This window comes from Daucus carota, chromosome 2, assembly GCF_001625215.2.
Source record: "Daucus carota subsp. sativus chromosome 2, DH1 v3.0, whole genome shotgun sequence".
NCBI lineage: Eukaryota > Viridiplantae > Streptophyta > Magnoliopsida > Apiales > Apiaceae > Daucus > Daucus carota.
Window position 1 is genome coordinate 58,206,139 of NC_030382.2, and position 24,560 is coordinate 58,230,698.

The window sequence follows — 24,560 nt, forward strand, 5'->3', positions numbered from 1 at the left end:
ATTACTCTTTATTTGTTTATGGATTTTGGTAAGATACTGAAGCAATGAACCATCAAGTACTGATTTTGAAATTGATGCTACTAGAATGACTTGCAATATAAATTTGTACCATGATGACCTTGATTATGAATCGGATAATAAGGTCCTCTATTAACATCGCTGAAGATCGATTAGGTCATATTTTGTTTAGATTTTACTTTAAATAATGACCGAATTTATAAGTTGGATTTATTATCACATTTAATATAAGTATGAAGATATGACAATTCTAAGTTGAATTTATTATCATAAAATAATATAAGTGTGGAAATATTGATGATCGATGTTATAAGCTGAATTTATTATAAAGTACAGAAATATTTAGTTTAAAAAAAAAAAAAGTACAGAAATATTTTAAACTTGTCAAAATCAACGAAACCGTAGATATTACTTGTAATTGATATAAAAACCTGAAAGTTCAACTGTTTTTCATTTTCGAAAGAAAAATAAAATCTTTCCATGGAAACAGAATATGCTCATCGAACTTTCACTGAAAATTTACAATCCAAAAATTAATGGCATATAAATTAAAAGATAAATAAAAAAAGTTCAAAGACAAATTGAAAAGCATACATTTCCTACCCAGAATCAACGGTCAAGATGACCCTATACCCCATCATCCAACAGCCATCATTGACTCTCTCTCCTCTGCCTCTCTCACATCCACACCCCAATCTCTCCTATCTTCGTTTTCTTGATACCATCGTATTACTATCCATCAATTATATATACTCACGTATATATACACCCAACACCAACCACTCAAACCCATTTCCTACCTCTCTCTCCCACTCTCTCTCTACTTTTCTTGAGAGAGATTTCGCAACTTCAACAATGGCAGCTTCTTCTTCACTCACTCTCTCCCAAGCCATTCTCTCTCGCTCGATTCCTCGTCACAACCCCACTTGCTCTTCACCTCAGCAGCAAAATCCATCTTCATCTCTCTCGTCTCTCCCGATTTTCTCGCTGAAGTCGGCGCCTCGCCGGAGGAATTACCGTCCGGCGGTGGTAAGGGCGGCGGCGGTAGAGACGTTGGAGAAGACGGAGATAGAGCTGGTGGAGAAGAGTGTGAATACGATTAGATTCTTGGCTATTGATGCAGTTGAGAAGGCTAATTCGGGTCATCCGGGTTTGCCCATGGGTTGTGCTCCAATGGGGCATATTTTGTATGATGAAGTGATGAGGTATAACCCCAAGAATCCTTATTGGTTTAATAGGGATAGGTTTGTTTTGTCTGCTGGACATGGGTGTATGTTGCAGTATGCTCTTCTTCACTTGGCTGGTTATGACAGTGTTCTGGTGAGCTCATCTCTCCCTCCCTCCCTCCCTCCCTCTCTCTCTCTCTCTCTCTCTCTCTCTCTCTCTCTCTCTCTCTCTCTCTCTCTCTCTCCCCCTCCCTCCCTCCCTCCGTCCCTCTCTCCGTCCCTTCCTCCCTGCCCTCTCTATCTCTCTTTATATATTTTATTCAAATATGTATATGTATGTGTGCTTGGATCTGAGTGATTTGTTTGATGAAGTTGCCATCTTGACTGGTTAAAACAAACAAATTTTAAAAGTTGACTAGTGGATATATTTTTTTGAAATTGAAGCTGAGGTAGTGTGGATCATCACAGAAAGTGGGTTTAGGTTGTTAGTTGCTTACTATTTTATTTAATTGTTTGGGACAATTAACCGAATGATTGGGCTTCGATTGTGGATTGTAGAAAGAGTGTAAATTTTGAGTTAGTTCTGAAATATGATAGAATGTATTTATAAGCTTTAAGGAATATAATCTGATAATTCCGGATTGTGGATCACAGAAAGAGTGTCAATTTTGCGGACAATTGCACAGATATACAGTGAAAGATGCCGCAGTAGTTGGTTATTATATGGAGCTGTAGGAACTGAGACCAATTATAGATTATAATAGAAAAGTATTTGCTCATGTTTCAGGAAGAAGATCTGAAGCAGTTCCGTCAGTGGGGAAGCAAAACTCCAGGACACCCCGAAAACTTTGAGACCCCTGGCGTTGAAGTCACAACTGGTGAGTGAAGGTTGTAATGCCATATTGTGCTTATCAACTGGAAAATTTGATTTTTAACACTTTGTGTAAATATATGCAGGTCCTCTTGGGCAGGGTATTGCCAATGCTGTTGGTCTTGCCCTTGCAGAGAAGCACTTAGCTGCTCGTTTTAACAAGCCAGATAGTGAGATTGTTGATCACTACACGTAAGTTTGATATTATTTTGCCTGTTCATTTCTCAACATGTATACAAGAGATCCTTATATTAGATATTTCAGGTATTGTATAGTTGGGGATGGATGCCAAATGGAGGGTATTTCTAATGAAGCATGCTCCCTTGCTGGACATTGGGGACTAGGAAAACTGATTGCTTTCTATGACGACAACCATATCTCAATTGATGGGGACACAGAGATTGCCTTCACCGAGAGTGTAGATACCCGTTTTGAGGGTCTTGGGTGGCACATTATTTGGGTGAAAAATGGAAATACCGGTTATGATGAAATTCGTGCTGCCATAAAGGAAGCAAAGGCTGTTACTGACAAGCCTACTTTGATCAAGGTCAGATAATAAATCAAGAAATAAGAATCATTGCTTAAAAGTATTTTGTTCTTGTTCTGTACACTAGTAAGGATTGCTTGAAGTTTAAAACATTGGTCGCAATATGTGTTGTGATATATGATATGCATTTTAGGCTAAAGGCGAGCGATGTTTATTTGGCTGTGATTTGTTCTTTTAAAAAAGTTTAAGTAACCAATTTCGTGGTTGTACATAGTGTTGTTTCCAAAGTGAGAATTATGTAAGACAATGCAATCCAACGGAAAGATTTACCCGATGTTTACAATCAGTGAACAGAGTCTTTTATTTCTGTTCACTCTGTGGAGATCATTCATACTGATACATCACGTCTTACAGGTGACCACAACAATTGGTTTTGGCTCACCTAACAAAGCAAACTCATACAGTGTACATGGAGCTGCCCTGGGAGCCTCAGAAGTTGATGCCACAAGGAAGAACCTTGGATGGCCATACGAGCCATTCCATGTACCAGAGGATGTCAAAAAGTATGAATATCTGTCATTCATCATGGACGTGTTGTTATTTAACTGTTGCTTGTACTTTGTCTCTGAATTACATTTGGTTTTGTTTACTGCAGACATTGGAGCCGCCATACCCCTGATGGTGCTGCATTGGAAGCTGAGTGGAATACAAAGTTTGCCGAGTATGAAAAGAAGTATGCAGAGGACGCTGCTGAATTGAAGTCCATCATCACCGGTGTACAACCTGCTGGTTGGGAAAAATCTCTGCCAGTGAGTCTATTATTTTAACTAGTATTTGTTGCTGTGTTAATATGATCACCTGCATGTTAAATTCTGTTCGGACATCACACGACATAGTTTGATTGCAATATATACACTTTTTGTTGACTGTGTTGTCAAAACCGTGTGACTACTTGTCAGACATACACTCCTGAGGTCCCTGCCGATGCCACCAGAAATCTCTCTCAGGCATGTCTAAATGCCCTTGCACCAGCAGTTCCTGGCCTAATCGGTGGTAGTGCTGATCTTGCTTCCTCCAACATGACACTACTGAAAATGTTTGGGGACTTCCAAAAGGGTACTCCAGAAGAACGTAACGTCAGATTTGGTGTTCGTGAGCATGGTATGGGAGCTATCTGCAATGGAATTGCTCTTCACAGTCCTGGTTTTGTTCCATACTGTGCAACTTTCTTTGTGTTCACGGATTACATGAGAGGGGCCATGAGGATTTCTGCCTTGAGTGAAGCTGGAGTTATATATGTCATGACCCACGACTCAATTGGACTGGGAGAAGATGGACCAACTCATCAGCCTATTGAGCACTTGGCTAGTTTCAGGGCAATGCCCAACATGTTGATGTTTCGACCAGCTGACGGCAACGAAACTGCTGGAGCATACAAGGTTGCTGTCATCAACAGGAAAAGACCATCAATTCTTGCCCTCTCCAGGCAAAAGCTGCCAAACCTTCCTGGAACTTCTATTGAAGGAGTAGAAAAAGGAGGATATACAATATCAGACAATTCAACCGGCAACAAACCTGATGTGATCTTGATTGGAACTGGTTCTGAATTGGAGATTGTGGCCAAAGCTGCTGATGAACTCAGAAAGGAAGGGAAAGCAGTTAGAGCTGTCTCCTTTGTTTCTTGGGAGCTATTCGATGAACAGTCTGCTGAGTACAAGGAAAGCGTTCTACCAGCAGCTGTAACAGCAAGGGTTAGCATTGAAGCTGCATCAACATTTGGGTGGGCAAAGATAGTCGGAAGTGCAGGAAAGGCCATCGGGATTGACGGGTTTGGAGCCAGTGCTCCAGCTGGAAAAATATACAAGGAATACGGCATTACAGTCGAGGCAGTTGTTGCTGCAGCTAAGGAACTTTGCTAGGTATTCATCACTGAATTCCAGTGGGCTTGTTAGTTTTCCAGAAACTATTCCTGTTTGGATTCTTGGTTGGAAAACTCAAACCATATGATTGTTAATAGACTAAACTCTATTCAAGTACTCATAAGATTTCTCGCAATAATGAAGATAAAATTTTCTTTGCTGCTTTTATCTTCAGTGCAGCATCTGAGACTGCCAACTGAATCAAAGATGAACTGAGATTAGATTTCTTGAATGTTCGTGGATTTGTATCAATACTTAAACAGTTGTTGACTTCTGTAATATTACATATTGGATTGTTACTGCATTCTATGTTCCATCTTCAGGATAAATCAAATAACGAGCTAATACGATGTCGGATGGAACGAATCTGAACTTACAAATTTTTTCTTCTGTATTCAGACTATCTTTTCCTTGAAAATTTTGTTTTCCTTGAAAGTCGGTATTTGAAGAATGTAGGGGTGATGACTAACTAGGATCATGATAAAGTTTGGATTTTCGCATTCTGATATTTTGGATGAGGTGGTGAGTTGGAGCCATTTGAAAAGGGTAAGGCTATCCAGTATCCACTCTTCTCATGGTATATTGATCCTTTGATTATTATGTGGTGGTTATTTCTCTGCCTTTAAGCTTACTTCCTATACAGATTGTTTGTTTTCCCTCAGTGTTGTCACATACAACCAATTGAAAGTGAAAGGAATGGAGCCCTGAGGTTTGGATTATTGTTGCTGAAAATATCATTTTGTTTCTGTTCTTAAAGTTGAAAGTTTGGTATGGCTTGTATGTAATGAGAGTGATGGGGCTCCATTGCATTAAAAGAATTATGCTCAAAATTTCAGCATATTCTTTTTCTTTCTTTAGTTTCTTTCTGTGTCCCATTCTGCTGTTGAAAGGATAATTTTAAGCTATATTACTACAATACTACTAAAGATCTATGTTCTCATTGTCATGTTGTTTGGACTTTGATATAATTTGTGTGCCCTAGTAACGCTAATCTTGTTTCATCTACAACAACGTTTTTAGTATAGTCAACGGAAAATTCAAATACTCACGTACACGTGTCTTCCTTGAAATTTGAACTCTCGACCTCTTGTTACTAGGAGAGGCATCCACTAGGTTATAATACATCCGTGCAATTCAAGGAATTTAAGTTCTGTGCCGTTGAAAAGTGAAATGTCGTTACCCTCATTTGCAATGAAAAAAATAATAATCACATTTTTTTTAATTTTAAATTGTCATCATCATGTTTCTGACATTTTGTGTTCCATTCTGGATTTCTGGGGGTCAAAATGATTCGAGTTACTACTTGCTGCTAAAGATCTAGATTCTACACCTTGTTAGATCAAGTTGAATAAGCAAAACATGCAATTATCTATGCATGCAAACATCAAATTGATCAATCCTGTCGTTTTCCAATTGCATTTTATCATGGAAGCAAGCAATTATCTGTGCATGAAAATTTCAGATTGATCTGTCCTATCTTTTCCTAATTGCATCTTATCATGGTTTTGGAATTGGTGTAATCAAGTGTTATATAGTGTCTTGGTGTGCTCTAGTAAAGCAAATCTTGTTTCAACGGCGATTATTATGGTCAACTACAAAAATTTAAATACTCACGCACACATGTCTTCACTGAAACTTGAACTCTCGACCTCTTGTCACCACGAAATAGAATCCACTAGGTAACAAATCACACTATTAAGAGTGTATCATCAACAATTTAAGTATTGTGCCCCTGAAAAGTGCAAGTCTAGTTACTAACAATTTTCATAATAACAATTTAATTTTCATAATATGAAGGTAAAAAAAAATAAGGAATTGCTGTATGAAAAGCAACAAGGTTGGTGAAGGAAAACATAGATGAAGGGAATGAGTTCACAAGAGGCCCAACAACCCTTTGGTAAAAGAAGTGGACTTTTGGTAGGTAGGCGTTGTTGTACAATACCTAACAACATCCAGGACTAACCCACCTACTCCTGAGGGCCCAATCATCACAATTATTAAGTTATGCATAACTTGGAATAAATGATTTCATTTTTGACACGTGAAGTAAAAATGTATTATAAATTTCACAAAACACAAATCTCTGGTTTATTAAATTAAGCAGATCATAATATAAATTTGATTAAAAAATATATAAAAAAGATATTTTTGTAATTATTTTCCAAAAAATACGATACATACATATATGCAATTCATTTGTAATCTTTACAACCTGAAAATTTCATATATTTCGACTGGTATTGCAATTTCATATATAATTTTAAATTTTTTAAAAATATAAATAATTTATAAAATTTATCAAAAAAATTACTTATATATATTGATAAAATTAAAGATATGTATTTAAAGATAGATATTCTGATTTCTTGGTATTTTTTAATTTAAAGATTGATTTTTTTTTTTTAATATGGGTAGGTGAGGCAAGTGACCGTTCAAGATTTCCAGCATCCTGCTATTCTGCGCACACTCAACAACCCAAACCCCAAAACTAAAACTTCTTGAAATCAATCTGTTCTTACCAAACACATCTTAGAGCCTCCATAAACAAAACCCAGAAAGCCATTTTATACCATTACCTCAAAACAATTCGCAATTGAAAATGGCGCAGGTTAGCAATATGGCCAAGGGAGTTCAAACCCCTCATTTTTGTGCTAATTTGAGGAGACCCAAGAACCCCAAATTTCAAAAGATTGTATCTTTTGGGTCAAATGTTAATGATTTTGCTAATTCTTGTGGGTTGAATTGTAAAAGGGTTGGTTTTAGGCCTTTAGTTGGTGATTTTAAAGATAGGTGTTCGTTAAAGATTGCAGCTTCAGCTGCCACCACCACTGAGAAGCCTTCGATTGTGCCTGAGATTGTGTTGCAGCCCATTAAAGAGATCTCTGGTACTGTCAAGTTGCCTGGGTCGAAATCGCTTTCGAATAGAATTTTGCTTCTTGCTGCTCTTTCTGAGGTAATTTCTTGTTTTGCGATAATGATGTTGTATATAAGAATGGTGTATGTATGGGACTATAGCTTGTGTACTACTTTTGTTGAGAAAGTAAGATTTTTATTTTTTTGCAACGGGATGTGAATGTTGGATAGAACTATAGATAATGTACAAGGTTGGTATCTAGTTAAGGTCATATAGATAATTTTGTCAAGCTTCCCAAATTTTTAAGGGCAACTTCGGCAAGAATAGTATTCTGGCATATTGAGTGCTTTTAATGAATTGCGTTGAAACCTAATGATTGTTGGAATCCAAGAATAATGTGAACTGAAATATGCTAGTTTTTAGGGCACACGAGTTACTTCCAATGTTTTAGATGGGAGTGTCAAGAATTGTTGAAGTCAGGGTTATTCATCTGCATTTTCCTTGTCAAAAGCCGTATTACATTGTGCTGGTGGGCAGGAAAATAAGGCATAGGTGGTCACGCGTGTAAAGAAACTTGCTCTTGGATTGTAATTTGTACTTGCAAAAGAATAAATTAGTAGCAGTGTCATTTTCCTAAGATTTCAATTGATTGCCTGGTTGATAAAACATGAATCGTAAAATGTTTTCTTGCTTATATATATTATTATAGTTATTTAGCGAAGTAAATACTCCAGATTGTTATATACTTTATGGGACGACCTTTTTTTAACCCTTAGAAATGGGCTTTTTGTGGTCAACTTTGAAGATTGAAAAGCATCTCAATTTCTTTTAGTAGGCTCCTCCCTTGAGAAATTTTCTAGTAGTAGGCATGAGTTGTGTAACCATTGCTTCCTTTTTCATTTTTTTGATTTTTTCGCTTCCTATGAAATCAGGGACTCACCCATTATGCTTTTGGAACTTTTGTAGGGAACCACTGTTGTAGACAATTTATTGAACAGTGATGACGTCCATTATATGCTTGGTGCCTTGAGAACGCTTGGGCTACGAGTAGAAGAGGATAGTGCAAGTAAAAGAGCAATTATTGAAGGTTCATCTGGTCTCTTTCCTGCAGGAAAGGAATCTAAAGATGAAATTCAACTTTTCCTTGGAAATGCCGGAACAGCAATGCGTCCGTTGACTGCTGCTGTCACTGTAGCCGGAGGAAATTCTAGGTATATAGTTTACATTCACACACATAACTGCAGTAGTCATGTAATCAAGTCGTATTTATGCCAGTGCCTTGGACAACGAGGTTCCTTCTCAAGGTACCCACCCAGGCACCGTAAGGCTGTAAGAAGTTTCTCATGACTTGTCTTCTGTGTACCCTAGTCTGAGTAGTGTTAGAATTTGTTTTCTGCTTTCGGTTGTGTTTCCTTGGCAAAAGCTTAAAACGTTCTTCATCTCTTGCTAAACTAGGCATGACCTGATTTCTTAATAGATTAGACATACTTATTTACTTGATATTAGATCCTAAAAGTGAAATCTTCCAATACTTTGCTGTCCTATACTATGTGAGTATGTGGTTTGTCACAGACATTGCTTAGGACTTCTAGAATTCCAACAAAAGTAAATTGTAAATCTACACTTCAGGATGTTTTACGACCATACTAGTTAGAGCGCGTATCATGTATGTTCGAACTGAAAATGGGTCACGAATCTATCATCTGGCAAGGATTGTAATATTCACTTCATCTCAAACCATGGCATGTGCACTTCATAGAATGCATTATTGTTTCCGAGTTTTGTTTGAATCCATCAATGGTTATATACCTATTCTTACTGTTAACTGACTTTGTGATGGGATTTCAGTTACATACTAGATGGCGTGCCCCGGATGAGAGAGAGGCCAATTGGTGATTTGGTTACAGGTCTTAAGCAGCTTGGTGCAGATGTTGATTGTTTTCTTGGCACAAACTGTCCCCCAGTCCGAGTAGCTGGAAAGGGAGGCCTTCCTGGTGGAAAGGTAAAATCGGATGGCTTTTTAAGTCTACCCTTGCAAGTCAGATATGCTCTTAATCTTTGTTTATCATTTGACTAATTTATGTTTTAGAATGTTGAATTTGTTCTACTGCAAAGTTTGATGTCCTACTAACTCAGTCTATGTTTGGCTATGCAATCAGTTTCTGTATCCATGTATCTTTGTCATTTGTATATTAAATGTCATCTTAATATCTTATAGATGATATTGCTCATAACACTGAATAGATTTGGTTTGAAAGAAAGTTCTTACGTTATATACGAAATGTTTGGGGGTGTTCTGACATTATAGGTTGCTATGTTTGTTTTAATGAGATTCAATCAATCTGTTCTCTTTTTCTACTGACAGGTCAAGCTTTCTGGATCAGTCAGTAGTCAGTACCTTACTGCTTTGCTCATGGCAGCTCCCTTAGCAGTTGGAGACATTGAGATTGAGATAATCGATAAACTAATTTCTGTACCATATGTTGAGATGACCCTGAAGTTGATGGAACGATTTGGTGTTACTGTAGAGCATACTGGTAACTGGGACAGGTTTCTGATTAAAGGAGGTCAAAAATACAAGTAAGTTTCTTCTGACACTGGTTTATGAAGCGTGGTTGCATTGGAATCTAATAAAGTGAAAACCAATCAGGTCCCCAGGTAGTGCTTATGTAGAAGGTGATGCCTCAAGTGCTAGTTACTTTTTGGCTGGTGCAGCAGTGACTGGTGGAACCATAACTGTCGAAGGCTGTGGAACAAGCAGCTTACAGGTATTGTACACATAAAAAGTCTTTGCTCTTTAGACTTCTATCTGCACCTGGCAGTAGCCTTGATTACTTGCATGATTATTACATGTAATGTTTTGTGAATAAGTCATTTAATCTCATAGATATTTTACAATTATAATGACTTTACTAGTTTGTTTACCACACTACATTTGCACTTAACACCCGTTCCCAAGTTTGTTTGCACCAAAAAAGAACTTTCAACTGTCTGGCATATAGGGTAAATTGGTTTCCCAATTTTTTTAATATCTTAAACTGTTACTCCCTCCGTTCCCCTAGGTTCTTCACATTGGGGACGAAGGGCTCGGCACACATTTTAAGGCTCCTATAACTATAGTTTCATAGATTATTTTTTAAACTTTTTTTTTCTTTTAAATAAAAGTATAATGTTCATATTTTTATGCAAGAAAAGAGAATTTTAAAAATAAGTTATAATATTATATTTTATAAGCCTTAAAATGTTTGTTGAGCAGTGAGAAAAAACTGTAAAGAAATGAGAGGGACGGAGGGAGTATCAAAGATGACATTAAAAAACAGCTCATCAGAATATGATACTACTATTTTGCAGCCCACACTCGATTTGTGGGTGCTATCCTTTTTTCTTTTTTTGAATCCAGAAACATCTAATAGCATAGATCAAGATTTAATAAAAGCTATTATAGGATCTGGGAAAGAACTTGTCCGGACCATCTCTTTACCTACATCTATATTCCACCTAGCAATGCAATTAGCTACAGTATTACTTGCTCTTCTAATGCAACTTTTCAGTCTCTTAATGTCTTCATAAAAGCTTTCCAAGTATTTTCGTAGCATGGAACTGAAATATGATTGAACTTGGGCTCAATCTTGATTTTCATATTCTCTTCCCTTGATATACTAATTTTTCATTGGTTCTCAACTACCTCCCAAGTCACAATTACAGCAGAAAAAAGTCTTGTTGTGTTTGTCATTTGTTAATATACAACTCTGCCTTTGTAACCCTTTTTTTCCTTTTGTTGTGTCATAATCCCTTATATAATGTTAGCTCACTCTTCATCTCTTTTCTCTTTTAAGGGTGATGTGAAATTTGCTGAGGTTCTTGGTCAAATGGGTGCTGAAGTAACCTGGACTGAGAACAGTGTCACAGTTAGAGGGCCACCTCGCAATTCTACCGGAAGGAAACATTTGCGGGCAGTTGATGTCAACATGAATAAAATGCCAGATGTTGCTATGACCCTTGCTGTAGTGGCACTTTTTGCGGACGGTCCAACAACAATAAGAGATGGTACATTTATAGCTCTTTTATATATATATGCAGAATGAAGGTGCTAAAAACTTTATTATGCAGCGGGTAACTGATAATGGGCATATCTTACAATTTAGGATTGTTGGGTTTGTTAGAGGAAAGATACTGTGTAGTGTGTCTAGAGATATTTGACAATGGGGCATGCTAGTTTTTAGTAGTACTTTAGGTGAAAAAACTCAAGTTTGTTGATTCTGGTCTTTTTGTTTGGTGCTGGTACACAAGTTCACTATGTGGGTGTTCTGAGCACTGCCACATTAAAAACCATTGGAAGAATTTGCAGGCACATATTAAGAAGTATCTTGAAATTAAATGTCTTGCGCATAACCTAGTTTGGAACTTATTTGGGGTGATTTTCTTAAAATAAACGAAGTTTATGTACTGAATGTGGAACTTAAAAAATTTATGCTCCTTTCTTACCTGTACAGAAGAAAGAAAGCTGTTGTTTCTCTTTTCCCATTACTATTTTGAAAATTAGTGCTCTAAATAAAGCTGACCATATCTGTTACTGCTTGTAGTTGCTAGCTGGAGAGTGAAGGAGACTGAGCGAATGATTGCCATTTGCACAGAACTCAGAAAGGTAGAATCTTATGCAGCACACTATAAATTTCGTGAACATTTATTGTCTAACGATTTTAGACTTTTCCGGTTTTACCCTTACATGTATATCTTTCAACATTTCAGCTAGGAGCAACAGTTGAAGAGGGTCCAGATTACTGTGTAATCACTCCGCCTGAGAAATTAAATGTGACCTCAATAGATACATATGATGATCATAGAATGGCCATGGCTTTCTCTCTTGCTGCCTGTTCAGATGTTCCTGTCACTATTAGGGATCCAAGCTGCACTAAAAAAACCTTCCCCGACTACTTCGAGGTCCTCCAGAAGTTTTCAAAGCATTAAAAAAAAATATTTAATTTGTACCAAGTAAAGAAATTGGACATGGAAGTGAGTTCATGGTAATCATAGGAAATGCCATTTGGGAGGTATACAATGTACAACCCATCTACATCTCAGTTCTTTTAGCAGTGTTTAAAATATGCTTGCCAGAATAAATTCTCAAAGAATGTGTATGTTAATGCCAACTGTAATCTGTATCAAATTTTGATCATATAATGTTCAAGAAGAGTGATTTGTACATGTATCAATTTATTAAAAACCTATATGGATTAAAATATTCCTCCGTCTCATATACCCCAGACTCTACCTTCAGTTCTTACTGTCCGACTGTAAATCCAAGACATGGGTAAAAAAATTTTGATGTATGGTTTGTTTCTCTGCTTGTCTATTATGATTAAAATAATCTATACTTGATCAACATGAGAAAGACAAGAAAGAGCAATCTCACAAGATTGCAGAAAGACAAGAAAGAGCAATCTCACAAGATTGCAGTGATGCTTTGAAGTTTTATCTTTAATGTATTCATACTTGTACTGTGGTGTTAGATTTGAGAAAGCATGGAGCATGACAAGCTATAAAGATTAAAAAAAGGACATTCAACTACTTTACAATCTGTGCCAGACAGTCACATGGTAGCTTATTTTAAGATGATTTCTGAATCTTGTAGTACCATATTAATTAACGGTTTTTCTCTGGTGTGCCCATGGGCACACAATAAGCACAAAATTTGATGACTTTCCTTTGTTTTGATTGGTTTACACTCTTTTAATAATGATGGCCCCCCTGCATTCACACCAACCACACCAATCAAAACACATCAAATTTATAAGTTTCCGTGCATAGCATGTGCCCATGGGCACACACTAGACAAACCCATTAATTAATTATTTCAAAAATAAAACTTGTCTGCTTTGAAAAGAGAGCTAAAAGCCTAAAATAGTGCAAGTTTATAATCAAAAACTTGATTTAATTTGTAAAAAAAGAAGTTCTTACTCTTCTGTCTTCTCTGATATGGCCGGTCATTAATTTCAAATAAGATATCCGGTAAACATACCAAATAGTACAAATTTTCATTATATTTCTCTTCTCATTATAAGTTGTTTTTGACTGATGACAACTCAAATTGAATAGCCACATTTATATATAGAGGAATTTTTTCTTGATGGTAATTCAAATTGAATAGCCCCATTTATATATTGAGATTTTTATCCGGAACAAAATTTTTATTTTCAAAGAAAATACGTTTTCCTCCACTCTAGAGTCTAGACACAAAAATACAAAAAAAATTGGTATAAATTGCTCGGAAAACAAATATATGGAGACAACCATCCTGTAGTGTGCCTATATATCACCATTACACAGTTTAATTTTTTTAAATCTGTAAAACAAAAGGTAGAAGCCGTGAAGGTCAAGAATGGCCAACTTTCTTGAAAATTACTCAATTTCTTATTAAGCTACTTCAGTGTTGTTTGTGTATATAAAAACCTCTGCCTCCACTGCGGTTTGCAACTTGTAAAGAGTGTAGTGTGTCAATTTCCAAGATCAGAAATGACACTTGCACATTCTTTTCTCTTTTAAGTGAAGTTACCGAAAGTTGTACAACATTTATACATTTTTTATTAAATATTTTTTTGGTATAAATCATTTTAGCACTGCCATAATTAGATTGCTTAGGGAAAAAAAATAAACAAGAGAAAGTGGTAAACATGGTGAGCTGTTACAAATTTTGACTAGTGTATCTAGCTGTTAATATGACATTGTACTAGGCATTGCTTAGAGTAGAAGAATGATGTACTCATAATTAATGGAAACAAAATTAAATATGAGAATCCCCATTAATCTCTCCACAATTTAATGAGGCTTAAAAAACTAGGAGTCCTAATTGCTAGGGTCAAAATCTCATCCACACCATCTCCAACAAATCTCAAACCCATGCTCCAAATCCCAAAATTAAATTCCCCCCAAAAAGTAAAAACAAAATTGCCTCCATTAAAAAAATTTAAAATTATAAATATTATAGTAGTAGTAAAAGGAAAGGGCGGCTTGAATTTCAAAGACTATATAACCAATCATAAGCCAAGATTATATTTTAAAAAAGATAATTAGTTTGTGATTAACTCACTAATCAAATTTCATTATTTGAATCAAGAACATGGGTATATTCAAGTTAAAGAGGAAAAGCCCTAGTTATTGGAGATTACTAGAAATAATTTACCCAATTTCGTTACTTTGACCCTTCTTGATCTTCATTAAAGTTTCAGTACTAATTTTGTTCAAACCCCTTTCGTCTTCACCTTCACCATTGGAGTCCACCATTAAAGATTATATCTTTCAAATCATACATGATTTAATCAATCATTAAGATCATAAATCCTTTTTTAATCTTGTAAACAAACACACCTAACCCCACATCAACAACAACACTTTCCTCCAAGAAACCTGAAGATTCCATCTCTACATACACACACATATACACACAGAAATTTACCATTTTCATTACCAACAATTACCCTTTTTCTTGCACTTTCTATCTTCAAATTCTCATACCCCCATCTGGAAATTTGCATAAAGATGAGGTAAACACATAGAGATTGGATCTTTATTGATTTCAAGAAAGCCCAAGAATATTGATTAGGAGGAAGAGGATTCAATTGGGTTTTTTCACATAAAGATTGGATCTTGAGAAATTCCAAGAAAGCCCAAGAGAATTAACTGAGAGGAAGAGGCTTGAATTGGGTTTTTTTGGGGGTTTCGAAAGCGAAAATTTCAAGATTTGCGAAGAAAAAGATTGGTTTTTGATGAAGCAAATGAACCACATTGATGATATACCATCAACCCCAGGGAAGTACAAATCTCCATATGGGTATAGAAATAGATGGCATTCTAATCTTGCAAAACTCACTTTTTGGTCTTTTGTGTTGTTGGGTTTGATCTTTTTCTTCTGTTTTAGATCATCATCATCTTCTGCAGCATCTGCAGATCTGTCAAGACGTTCTCTGAGAACATCTTCTTGGGGAGGTCCAGTTTGGGAAAAAAGGGTTCGAAATTCGGCTCGAATTAAGTCTCCTAATGGGATGTCAGTTTTGGTCACTGGTGCTGCTGGATTTGTTGGAACTCATGTCTCCGCGGCACTGAAGCGCCGCGGAGATGGTGTTTTAGGGCTTGATAATTTCAATGACTATTATGATCCCACATTGAAACGAGCCCGCCAGGCGCTCTTGGAGCGGTCTGGGATTTTTATTGTGGAGGGGGATATTAATGATATGGTTCTTCTGAAAAAGTTGTTTGATGTGGTTGCTTTTAGTCATGTGATGCATTTGGCTGCTCAAGCGGGTGTGAGGTATGCTATGCAGAATCCTAGTTCGTATGTTCATAGTAATATTGCTGGACTTGTTAGTATGCTTGAAGTTTGTAAATCAGCTAATCCGCAACCTGCGATTGTTTGGGCATCATCGAGTTCTGTTTATGGACTTAATACAAAAGTACCCTTCTCGGAGAAAGATAGAACAGATCAACCAGCTAGTCTTTATGCTGCTACTAAAAAAGCTGGCGAAGAGATTGCACATACTTATAATCATATATATGGACTTTCACTTACTGGCTTGCGGTTCTTTACTGTTTATGGCCCTTGGGGAAGACCAGATATGGCTTATTTCTTTTTCACAAAGGATATACTGAAAGGGAAGTCGATTCCGATATTTGAGGCTGCTAATCATGGGACTGTAGCCAGGGATTTTACTTACATTGATGATATTGTGAAGGGTTGTTTGGCAGCATTGGATACCGCTGAGAAGAGTACTGGTAGTGGTGGGAAGAAGAAAGGGCCGGCTCAATTGCGAGTGTTCAATCTGGGTAATACTTCGCCTGTGCCAGTTTCTGATCTTGTGAGCATTTTAGAGAGGTTGCTGAAAGTGAAGGCAAAAAGATCAGTAATGAAGTTACCTCGGAATGGGGATGTGCAATTTACACATGCAAACATCAGTTCTGCACGTAGAGAACTTGGATATAAGCCCTCAACAGATCTGCAAACTGGTCTGAAGAAATTTGTTCGATGGTACTTGAGCTACTATGAAAATGGAAAGAAAAATGACCACTGATACATTGTTCAATTGTGTGGTAGGATCTTTACAATTCTTGTTTATTTTCAATTCAAATCATTGTTTTAATCTCTGTTCCTACCACAAATACATGCTTCATATATATCTTGATCAGGTCATATAATATCACATCCCACGATGATGAAGGTTTTTGTGATCAAGACTGTGATCTGTGTCCAAAGAAACTCTAAACCACATGTTTTTCAATCTTGGATTGTAATTGTTGTAGTTTTATCATTGTAGATTCATGATTGATAGATCACTTTACTGATTGGACTGTATCATCTTTACAAATTTCAAATAAATAGCACACAGTAGGTTCGCTATTATAGGCTTTCCTGATATATATTTACTTTGATGTGTTATGAGACGATGTGTTGTATTCAAGGAACTATATCTTGCATTCCTTTTCAGTTATATACAGTATTTGAATATGATTTGGAAAGAATGTGTTGCTATACCTTTACTGTTCCTAGAAGCACATCCATTTTCCCATTCCCTATTTGGAAATTGCATAATCTGTTACACTACCTTTAACTACTTGCAAGTTCAAAACATTTGGGGAGGTAGTTAATATGCTATATATTGGTCAAACTTCACATAGTTGATAATCGGTAGTTTAGTGTGATAATAAAGGTTACCGCAGGTCTTTGTTGATCTTCTGTTTGACCTATATCCTGGTATCACTTCTCGTCTACTGTACAGTTGTGACAAGTGCTTCAAGAGTTCAAGCTATATTATATATGTTTGTATGTTTCTTAGTTCCCAGATGCTCTTCTAGTAACCTGACGTTGTATGATCGTGTTTCCAGTATGGTCTTTTATGTTCTGATCTTTAAATTCTGCTTGCCATTGTATTTCTTTGCTATCTTCCTATATATAATCCTACAACCATTACTTATTATTTTTCTTGGAGAACATTTAAAGTGGTTATTAGTAAAAGTAGAAATATCATAACACTTCAGCTCTGTAGGCCTGTAGCATTTAGATTCTATGTGGCTTTTGATCGTCTCTATGAAGCAAGAAATTTTCAGTTAGATATCATTTTAAGAGTTGAACAGTTAAGCTCCCAGTCCTATGTGAGTTGTTCCTAATTATGAGCATCAGTAAACCTAAGTCTAAGTTTAGACTGAGATGTTTTTACATTACGCGACGAGAGGCAAACCTAATATTATCTGGCATGGTTGATGTTGAAACCCTTCCTCCTAATATAATTGGTCCGAGGTTGCAAGTCTTACAACGTGAATTTTGGTAAAGCGCTGTTGTCAGGGTCTACATTCTAATATATATACTGCTTCGACGTCTTTTGAAAGTCGTAACAGTTCTTTTCCGGGCCTTATGTATTAGGAGCACACATGCTGTACTCAATATACTACTTCTGGATTAGGTTTAGGAGAGACATTACAGAGCTGGGAGTGCAGGGTGGCCTAGGACTCTAGAGAGCTCTCTTGTTATATTACAATTAGCATCATCTCCTATAACAACATCCACTTTTCATACTAGTAATGCTTGATTGCTAATGTGAACGAATAATGAACTCATTTCGGGTTTGAGAGATTTTTTCTTAAGGCGAAAATCTATTTTGAAAAGTTTGTTACTGGAATCAGTTGTCTTTTATCAATCCCTACGAAGGTAGATTAACAGATATTAGCAACTTCAAATCATGATCATACCAATAAATAAAGGGATTGGCTGGGACATCGAGACGTTCCAAAAGAGCTGTAATGGGAGCTTGGATCCTTGCTGGTTTCTTTTCACGGTGGCTTCTTCGGTACATCATGAAAAGAGAAAGCATTCAATTGGATACAGAGTAAAAGGTGCAGTTAGTTGTCATTGTTGTAAAAAATCATACTGTATTTTGCTATGTTGGTTTTCAGGCCACAAGTTTCAAGTCAAAAATACTCAAAATCAAGGTATATGTATTGCTGTCTGATCAATGAAAAATTAGTCAATCTAAAATTGCGCGAGAACAGAATTTGAAGGGCTGGCTTAACCAGCAAAGCTTAGATCATGTTTATCATAAAATGTACATATAAGTTGCAGATGGCGCAGTATCTGTCAAAACAACGATGACAAGTTGAGAGGGTGATGGTGATACATAGGACTTGGAGAGAAATTCTCTCTTGGAAAAAATCAGGGATATCTGTGTTTCATCCTACTCGGAAAAAAGCACACATAGTATCCTAATCTGGAAGCTACTGCAAGTTTCATGGTTTGAATGCGCCCATTGCATAGCATCATCATTGTCGTCGTTATCATTCTCACTAACTGTAAACCGGAGCTCTTCTAATGATTGGTTATAGTGACTCCAGTGCTCTTCAGTTATGCGCGGCTCATCAGGTATTCTTGATTTAGTGAGAGTGCTTTTAGGTTCACTTTGGTAGTTGAGTTGGAGTATCCCACACTGGACTATAATGAGCTGAAATAGCGAGTTCTCGTTAGGCAGGGGAACTTGTACCAAATCAGGATCATTATCAGCGTCGTTCTCTTCAATCTCGTTTCTGAAAACAACACCGTGAAATAAGTAGAAGTGATTATAAAAACATATGATGTGAATAGCCAATATAACAAGATTTAGTTTAGGGCACTTACACGATCGGGAATTTGAGGATGTAGCACATTTCATATGCACAGCATCTGTGGTTATGATACATCCAGTAGCTTGTGAAGACTGTTCCAGAGCAGATGTTGCAGGCCCGAGGGAAATTGCGATGCATGTCAGGAATAGAGAAGATAGGATTGAGAGGGTGATGGTGATAAGTAGGAACTGGAATAATAGGCGGAGAAAAAGCACACTTCTTGTGGATCCAAAAGTCACAAGTAGTGCATACATAGGAAGCGTCTTTAGCTTCCTCATAACATGCATCGCAAGTAAACAAGGATTCCCCCTGCATCAATATCAATGTCTGCTCCGTGTTTATGGCGATTTATTTGCGCGGAAAATCCTCCACAGCTCGTGGAGGCAGAAATTTTCAGAGACAGTGCCTGTATGAAAGCCTGTAACTGATATGTTGCAGACATAGCACTCAGCCTCGTCTCCGATAACATCGATTTCTCTGAGTTTCAGTATATGGTTGGGATGGCTAAGATGATCTGGTATAGAACTACTCATTTCAGTGAGGGGAATGTAGAAACAAGGATTGTGTGAGAAGTGTTGCTCTCTGGCTGGAGTACATATATGCAAAATGGCAGTGTCCACTTTATTTTGATTGACTGTTAAAAGAAAAAGAAAAAGAAAAAACAAAGAAAAAACAAGGAAAAAAGAAAAGGAAAAAGGAAAAGGAAAAGAAAAAGAAAAAGAAAAAGAAAAATTGGATCAAACATTTGTCACTAATAAAGCAATAGAAAACAACTCAGTTGGCACATAGAGGAAAACAATCTCCCAAGCCAAGTATCTTCATGCAGCTTTTGTATGGTATATTTTCAACTTCAGATGCTGTGCTTTTCCGTCCTCCCAACCGAACACAACATAAGTTGTTACGATTATATTACAAATCAAAAATGCATACAGTAGAGAAACTAAAAGCATATATAAGAACAATTACAATGTAGAAAAAAGGCCATATAGCACTTCTAAAGGCTTAAATTTCAAATTTACATGAAAAAAATAAATAACTGAAGGTCATATTCTATATCAAAATCTTGAGTAAAGGCTCAAAAAAATGTAGACTCTAAGCTCATATAGCACTTCTAACCTCTCTTTTTTCACCAAGGAATATAATGGAGAATTGATCTTGTATGTTGTCTCACTTGTAATAAAGTAAAACACAAGTGCTCTGTAGTCTGTATACATGACATTTGGGATATCTTCTCGAACAATTTCAATCAAGGATTGGGATTCATAAGGGACTATATGGTTGTAAAGGTGGCGCAAGAGTCTAGAGTCTATATAGCCTCTAAATTAGAAATACCAACCCCACGTAAGCCAAAAGCTGCAACTGCAGTTATCTTATCGAATCGTAAAACATTCTTGAACTGGTCTTCATTTTAGTGGCAGAGAAGTGACAAACCAAGCTGAACCTAAAAATCATACTTTGTCCTCCCACTGCTTAGAATAAGGCATAACATATCCGAAATATGAGGAGATGGCGATGAATTCAAAAAATTCCAAGACTCCAGCATGAGGCGTTTCCTTGATCCCTTAAAATGAACAACCTGTGTACACGTTTATAACCCAGGTTAAGGAGTTTGAAAATAACAATTTAAATAAGATAGCATAAATTAACACAAACAATGTGCGAAGTTAATTTAAGATGCTGGTGCTGTACTTTAACATCCAATGGCATCCCATGGAATTGGCCAGCCCCTTCCGGCGGCGTCCAATTGTAAGTAGCACAAGGTAAAAAGAGCACCGAAGCACCACCGATCTTCTCTTCAAATGGTTGTTGCCTAGTAAATCGTTTTGTATTAAAAGAAGGGTGAGATTTTACAACCCATGCAAGAGCTAGTTGATCTCCCAGCATCCGAGAAGCCTTCATGTATTTAGAACTATAAACTTCCAGCACCTCCTGCAAGAAAACCTTTGCCCTGCAACGAAAGTAATATAATCATCTCAGTATGGCGTGGTAATAATTGGTAGAGCAGAAGACAGTGTAGATTTAAGCCTTCAGTCCTTCACTATTCTCTAAACAATAATGAGTAAAAATTTGGACCCCACTAACTCCCATTTGCTTCAAAGAATTCCACAATACAAAAGAAAGTACCTACGAGTATTAAAATTTTAAAGTAGGCCATTATGAGATCATCCACAGTAAAAATTATTTAATAAGCATACGCATTACTTAAAATTGTTTTTAATAAAAATATCATTTGGCATGTCTTATAGGCCCAATTATGACTTATATGGATTTATAAGTTGAAATCAAAAATGACTGCCACCAGAATATGACTTTAAAATATGTGCAGCACCTTTGAATACCACTACGGCTCCCCCTAACTGCTATGAATCCTGAATTTAATGGTTGTTCTTTGTTGTTGCGAAATGTGAGAGCAAGATCAAAGAGTGGGTAGTCCTTGAATATTTGTCCTAGGTCGTCAACCACCGCTACATCCGAGTCAGTAAAGATGTAGTGAGAGATTCGACCCTGTAACTGAGACTGCTCCTCAAGTTTTTGTTCTAAGAAAACCTAAAAGATAGAATTATTTAGATATAAATAAAAGCATTCAACTGTGGAGACATATAAAGATGTTACAGTTATATAGATGCCTTATCTGTGTAATTTTATGTGCTTAAATTGAACATGTGAACAGCCAAAATGCTAAATGGCTATTCGTACAAATAACTACCAACAGCATATATTTATGTATTGTGCCCTTACAATGTAAGACCTGATTCTTTGAAGCATCAACTTGTCACGCGAATATTCACCTTTAATTGGATAGAGTGTGACCCTGTTTCTCTGTATTGGAAGTGTAGATGCTGGATCAGTGAGAATGAGTACATTGCTACGAGGCATTGTCACCTACAAATATCGTTTATATTTAACAGAAATAATAAGAACTATAGGGGCAAATAAAACAATTCAAATAATACATACAACAACATAGCCCAGCTTGTAAACATTGCAGGTATATAATGTTATTAGATAATAACCTCTAGATCCTCACAAATATGCACCTAGTTGAATAAGGTGCCAGTGTCATATAACATGCTAACTACAAAAATAGACATCATTATCTGCAACTTGGGAGTTGTGACAATATGACATCTACAGTTAATTATTTGTGATAATAATCTTGTTAAAAGTGGTTTGCATAACACAGACAGGCAATAATATGAAAAACATGTCTTCGCAAGTTGGGCCTGCAAGCTTTGTACAAATAAATTGAAACTTCTATTCGGGACTTCATAAAAATAATGAAATTTGAATTTGTTCCCTAACCGCATAAGATTATTCTTAAATAATTACCTCGAGGAAATTAACAAAGACATTCAGAACAGCCATTGATCGCTCGACCTTGTTGTATGACATCTTTCCAACAGAAACCTGTTCACTTGACCTACTTTTTATAAAGCTATCAGCAGTAGAATTGTAAGTGGTAAAAACAGTGACAAAGCTGATGCCATCTCCATAATTTGAGTTTCTTGGAGAAGATGGAAAGTGAGTTTTATTAAGAGCTTTAGTGCCTGCAATAAACAATGCACCATGTCAGGAATTAGCAGCCCATATAAACAATATGAACTTACCTAAAAATATGTAAAAATGAGAAAATGACATAACAATAAAAATAATAATTACTCTCATTTTTGAACAGGCAAGAACGTTAAGATTATATTAGTCAGGAAGAGAATTAGATTCTAGAATTATGAAATTTTGTGATCCGTATTTCCGGTATACTATACAATGAAGTATATATGAAAAAAAAAGTGAGCTGGTTAGTATTAAGGATCAAAATTCCATATATATAATTACTAGTTTACAGGCAGAAAAGGCAAAGAAGACTTAGAGGTCGGTTATAGATGTCCAGAAAGAACAAAAGTTTTCCTTTAAGCTCACATCAAGCAGTGAAAATTCATATGATTAATTCATTTAAAAGGAGGATGACAAACACCTTGGCATTGTAGCCGATCATGCAAACCTTCTCCAGCAGCAGGTCCAAAAACCAAATGATCAAATTTCTTGGTCAGTTTCTGGTGCTGATGCTCTATAGTTGAATCCTTGTGTAACTGTAAAACTGAGAAATGGAAAATTTTATGTCATCAGAAAACAGAAGGTAGGCTTTAAACTACAAATCGATTAGCATAACAAAGAAAAAAAAAATACCGGAGATTATATGTGGAAACAGGAAAATGACAGGCAAAAGTAAGAGTAATCGCCGCCATCCAATGCACACTCTCATCCCAAGAGCCCGTATGGAACTTGCTACTTTGAATTATCTGTCCATCAAACAGGGAATAAATCATGTTGTTCAGTATTTTTTTTATATATGCCCAAATAAGAAAACCAAAGGTGCAACGACAAGATCTACCATCATGTTCTAATACATCATATTTGCATTTATGGAAATCCAAAATTGAGATAATTCAATTTAATTATCTAGAATGCTAATGAAGAAGCACAAATTTAACTAACAGTATTGAACTCCATCACTCCTTAACAAATACTCATGAATCTATTTGTATATTTTATTTCCATATCCCCATATTCCCCTAATATTATAACTGAAGGCCGTGCTTGGCCTAATATCTAAGTTTCTTTGTTATCCGTCAGGTCAAATGTTCACCCTAAATAGACATTGGCACGCATCAGTGCTTTCCTAGACCCATCAACAAGTAACTGTGTGCACCACATACGACGACCTTATTATTGTGATTAATTGTCAGAAAAAGAAAACTTCACTTATATAAGTGAAATGCACTCTAGATCATTATAAACATCTGAATCAAAATGCAGTCATGATCGACATCATTCAATAATTCTTAAATATAAGACCCCCTCAAGAAACCATAACCAAAATATAAGACCCCCTCAAAAAACCATAACCAAAATATCTCAATAATTTGATATTTGATCGTAATCTTCTCTCCAATTGGTTTCACTTACCACTACCTCTTCCGCCATTAAAACCAAAAGAAGCTTAATCCAACTCCAATGCCCGTAAAATCACAAAATCCACAACTATGCTAAAGGGTCACTTCACAATACACACAAACCTAAAAACTCAAATTAAACAAAAACCCAGATTCAAGAACAAGGCAAGTAAAGCAAAAACAAATTCACATCAGCAGTAAACAATGCAACAAACAATTGGGGTTTCTTTAATTCACTCAAATCATGAATCACATTAGAGGGTCATCTCATATCTCATATAAAAACTACTCTTTAAGATTCAAACGGAAATAAACAGCTTCAAGATCATGGCACGCAGCAAAAACACACACACACACACACTGATTAAACAGCAAAGAGAAAGAATGAGGTTTATCTTACTCACTCACAAGGTTGTAATCGACTGCTTGAGCGCTGGATCGATCCAGATTCAAGGGCGAATCTAATCACTCAAATTGGCTGCAGTACCTTTTTTGTTTTGTTTTTTGAGTACAGTTGTATCATGTATGTATAAATTCTACAGTAGTTATTCAATATTTACCTCAGAAATGAAATTGTTTTATATTGATTTCTTAAATTTTACTTTAATAAAATCATCGATCATCAATATATCAATATACTTGTATAAAGGAGA

The 24,560-nt window shown here is 36.3% G+C and overlaps 4 protein-coding genes across 8 annotated transcripts; 3 read left to right on the forward strand and 1 right to left on the reverse strand.

Moving 5' to 3' along the window:
* Positions 1 to 705: 705 nt before the first annotated feature.
* On the forward strand, positions 706 to 4,765 carry LOC108209071 (transketolase, chloroplastic). Its single transcript, XM_017379797.2, has 7 exons — positions 706 to 1,338; positions 1,972 to 2,062; positions 2,142 to 2,247; positions 2,320 to 2,602; positions 2,957 to 3,105; positions 3,198 to 3,351; positions 3,502 to 4,765. The coding sequence occupies exons 1-7, from the start codon at positions 874 to 876 to the stop codon at positions 4,459 to 4,461; spliced, it is 2,208 nt and encodes a 735-aa protein (XP_017235286.1). The 5' UTR covers positions 706 to 873; the 3' UTR covers positions 4,462 to 4,765.
* A 2,067-nt stretch (positions 4,766 to 6,832) lies between these two features.
* LOC108209808 (3-phosphoshikimate 1-carboxyvinyltransferase 2) lies at positions 6,833 to 12,520 on the forward strand. The gene is made up of 8 exons (XM_017380930.2): positions 6,833 to 7,414; positions 8,282 to 8,526; positions 9,164 to 9,317; positions 9,681 to 9,895; positions 9,966 to 10,083; positions 11,152 to 11,362; positions 11,899 to 11,960; positions 12,065 to 12,520. The coding sequence occupies exons 1-8, from the start codon at positions 7,061 to 7,063 to the stop codon at positions 12,281 to 12,283; spliced, it is 1,578 nt and encodes a 525-aa protein (XP_017236419.1). The 5' UTR covers positions 6,833 to 7,060; the 3' UTR covers positions 12,284 to 12,520.
* A 1,928-nt stretch (positions 12,521 to 14,448) lies between these two features.
* Positions 14,449 to 16,764, forward strand: LOC108210159 (UDP-glucuronate 4-epimerase 3). Its single transcript, XM_064088457.1, has one exon. It carries the CDS (start codon positions 15,079 to 15,081, stop codon positions 16,375 to 16,377), a length of 1,299 nt encoding a protein of 432 aa, XP_063944527.1. The 5' UTR covers positions 14,449 to 15,078; the 3' UTR covers positions 16,378 to 16,764.
* Positions 16,765 to 19,925: 3,161 nt separating this feature from the next.
* Positions 19,926 to 24,456, reverse strand: LOC108205660 (uncharacterized). Of its 5 annotated transcripts, none has more exons than XM_017375662.2 (8): positions 24,316 to 24,456; positions 23,141 to 23,253; positions 22,929 to 23,051; positions 22,286 to 22,503; positions 21,695 to 21,838; positions 21,285 to 21,502; positions 20,645 to 20,903; positions 19,926 to 20,531 (listed from the first exon to the last, which is right to left on the reverse strand). In XM_017375662.2, exons 2-8 carry the CDS (start codon positions 23,214 to 23,216, stop codon positions 20,397 to 20,399), a joined length of 1,173 nt encoding a protein of 390 aa, XP_017231151.1. In that variant the 5' UTR covers positions 23,217 to 23,253; positions 24,316 to 24,456; the 3' UTR covers positions 19,926 to 20,396. The 5 variants fall into 5 exon arrangements, with proteins under 5 accessions (XP_017231151.1, XP_017231150.1, XP_017231152.1 ...); XM_017375661.2 differs by having other exon boundaries at positions 24,312 to 24,456; XM_017375663.2 differs by having other exon boundaries at positions 21,695 to 21,775; positions 24,308 to 24,456.
* Between the last annotated feature and the right edge of the window lie 104 nt (positions 24,457 to 24,560).

Excerpts from the sequence above, each read along its gene's own strand:
- LOC108209071 (XM_017379797.2), top strand. The coding sequence starts at position 874 with ATGGCAGCTTCTTCTTCACTCACTCTCTCCCAAGCCATTCTCTCTCGC. Across the intron at positions 2,063-2,141 it reads TGGCGTTGAAGTCACAACTG|GTCCTCTTGGGCAGGGTATT; the intron begins GTGAGTGAAGGT and ends AAATATATGCAG. Across the intron at positions 3,352-3,501 it reads GTTGGGAAAAATCTCTGCCA|ACATACACTCCTGAGGTCCC; the intron begins GTGAGTCTATTA and ends ACTACTTGTCAG.
- LOC108209808 (XM_017380930.2), top strand. The coding sequence starts at position 7,061 with ATGGCGCAGGTTAGCAATATGGCCAAGGGAGTTCAAACCCCTCATTTT. Across the intron at positions 9,896-9,965 it reads AAAGGAGGTCAAAAATACAA|GTCCCCAGGTAGTGCTTATG; the intron begins GTAAGTTTCTTC and ends AAAACCAATCAG. Across the intron at positions 11,363-11,898 it reads TCCAACAACAATAAGAGATG|TTGCTAGCTGGAGAGTGAAG; the intron begins GTACATTTATAG and ends TACTGCTTGTAG.
- LOC108210159 (XM_064088457.1), top strand. The coding sequence starts at position 15,079 with ATGAAGCAAATGAACCACATTGATGATATACCATCAACCCCAGGGAAG.
- LOC108205660 (XM_017375662.2), bottom strand. The coding sequence starts at position 23,216 with ATGAGAGTGTGCATTGGATGGCGGCGATTACTCTTACTTTTGCCTGTC. Across the intron at positions 22,504-22,928 it reads TGATCGGCTACAATGCCAAG|GCACTAAAGCTCTTAATAAA; the intron begins GTGTTTGTCATC and ends TGTTTATTGCAG. Across the intron at positions 21,503-21,694 it reads AAAGAATCAGGTCTTACATT|GTTTTCTTAGAACAAAAACT; the intron begins GTAAGGGCACAA and ends TCTATCTTTTAG.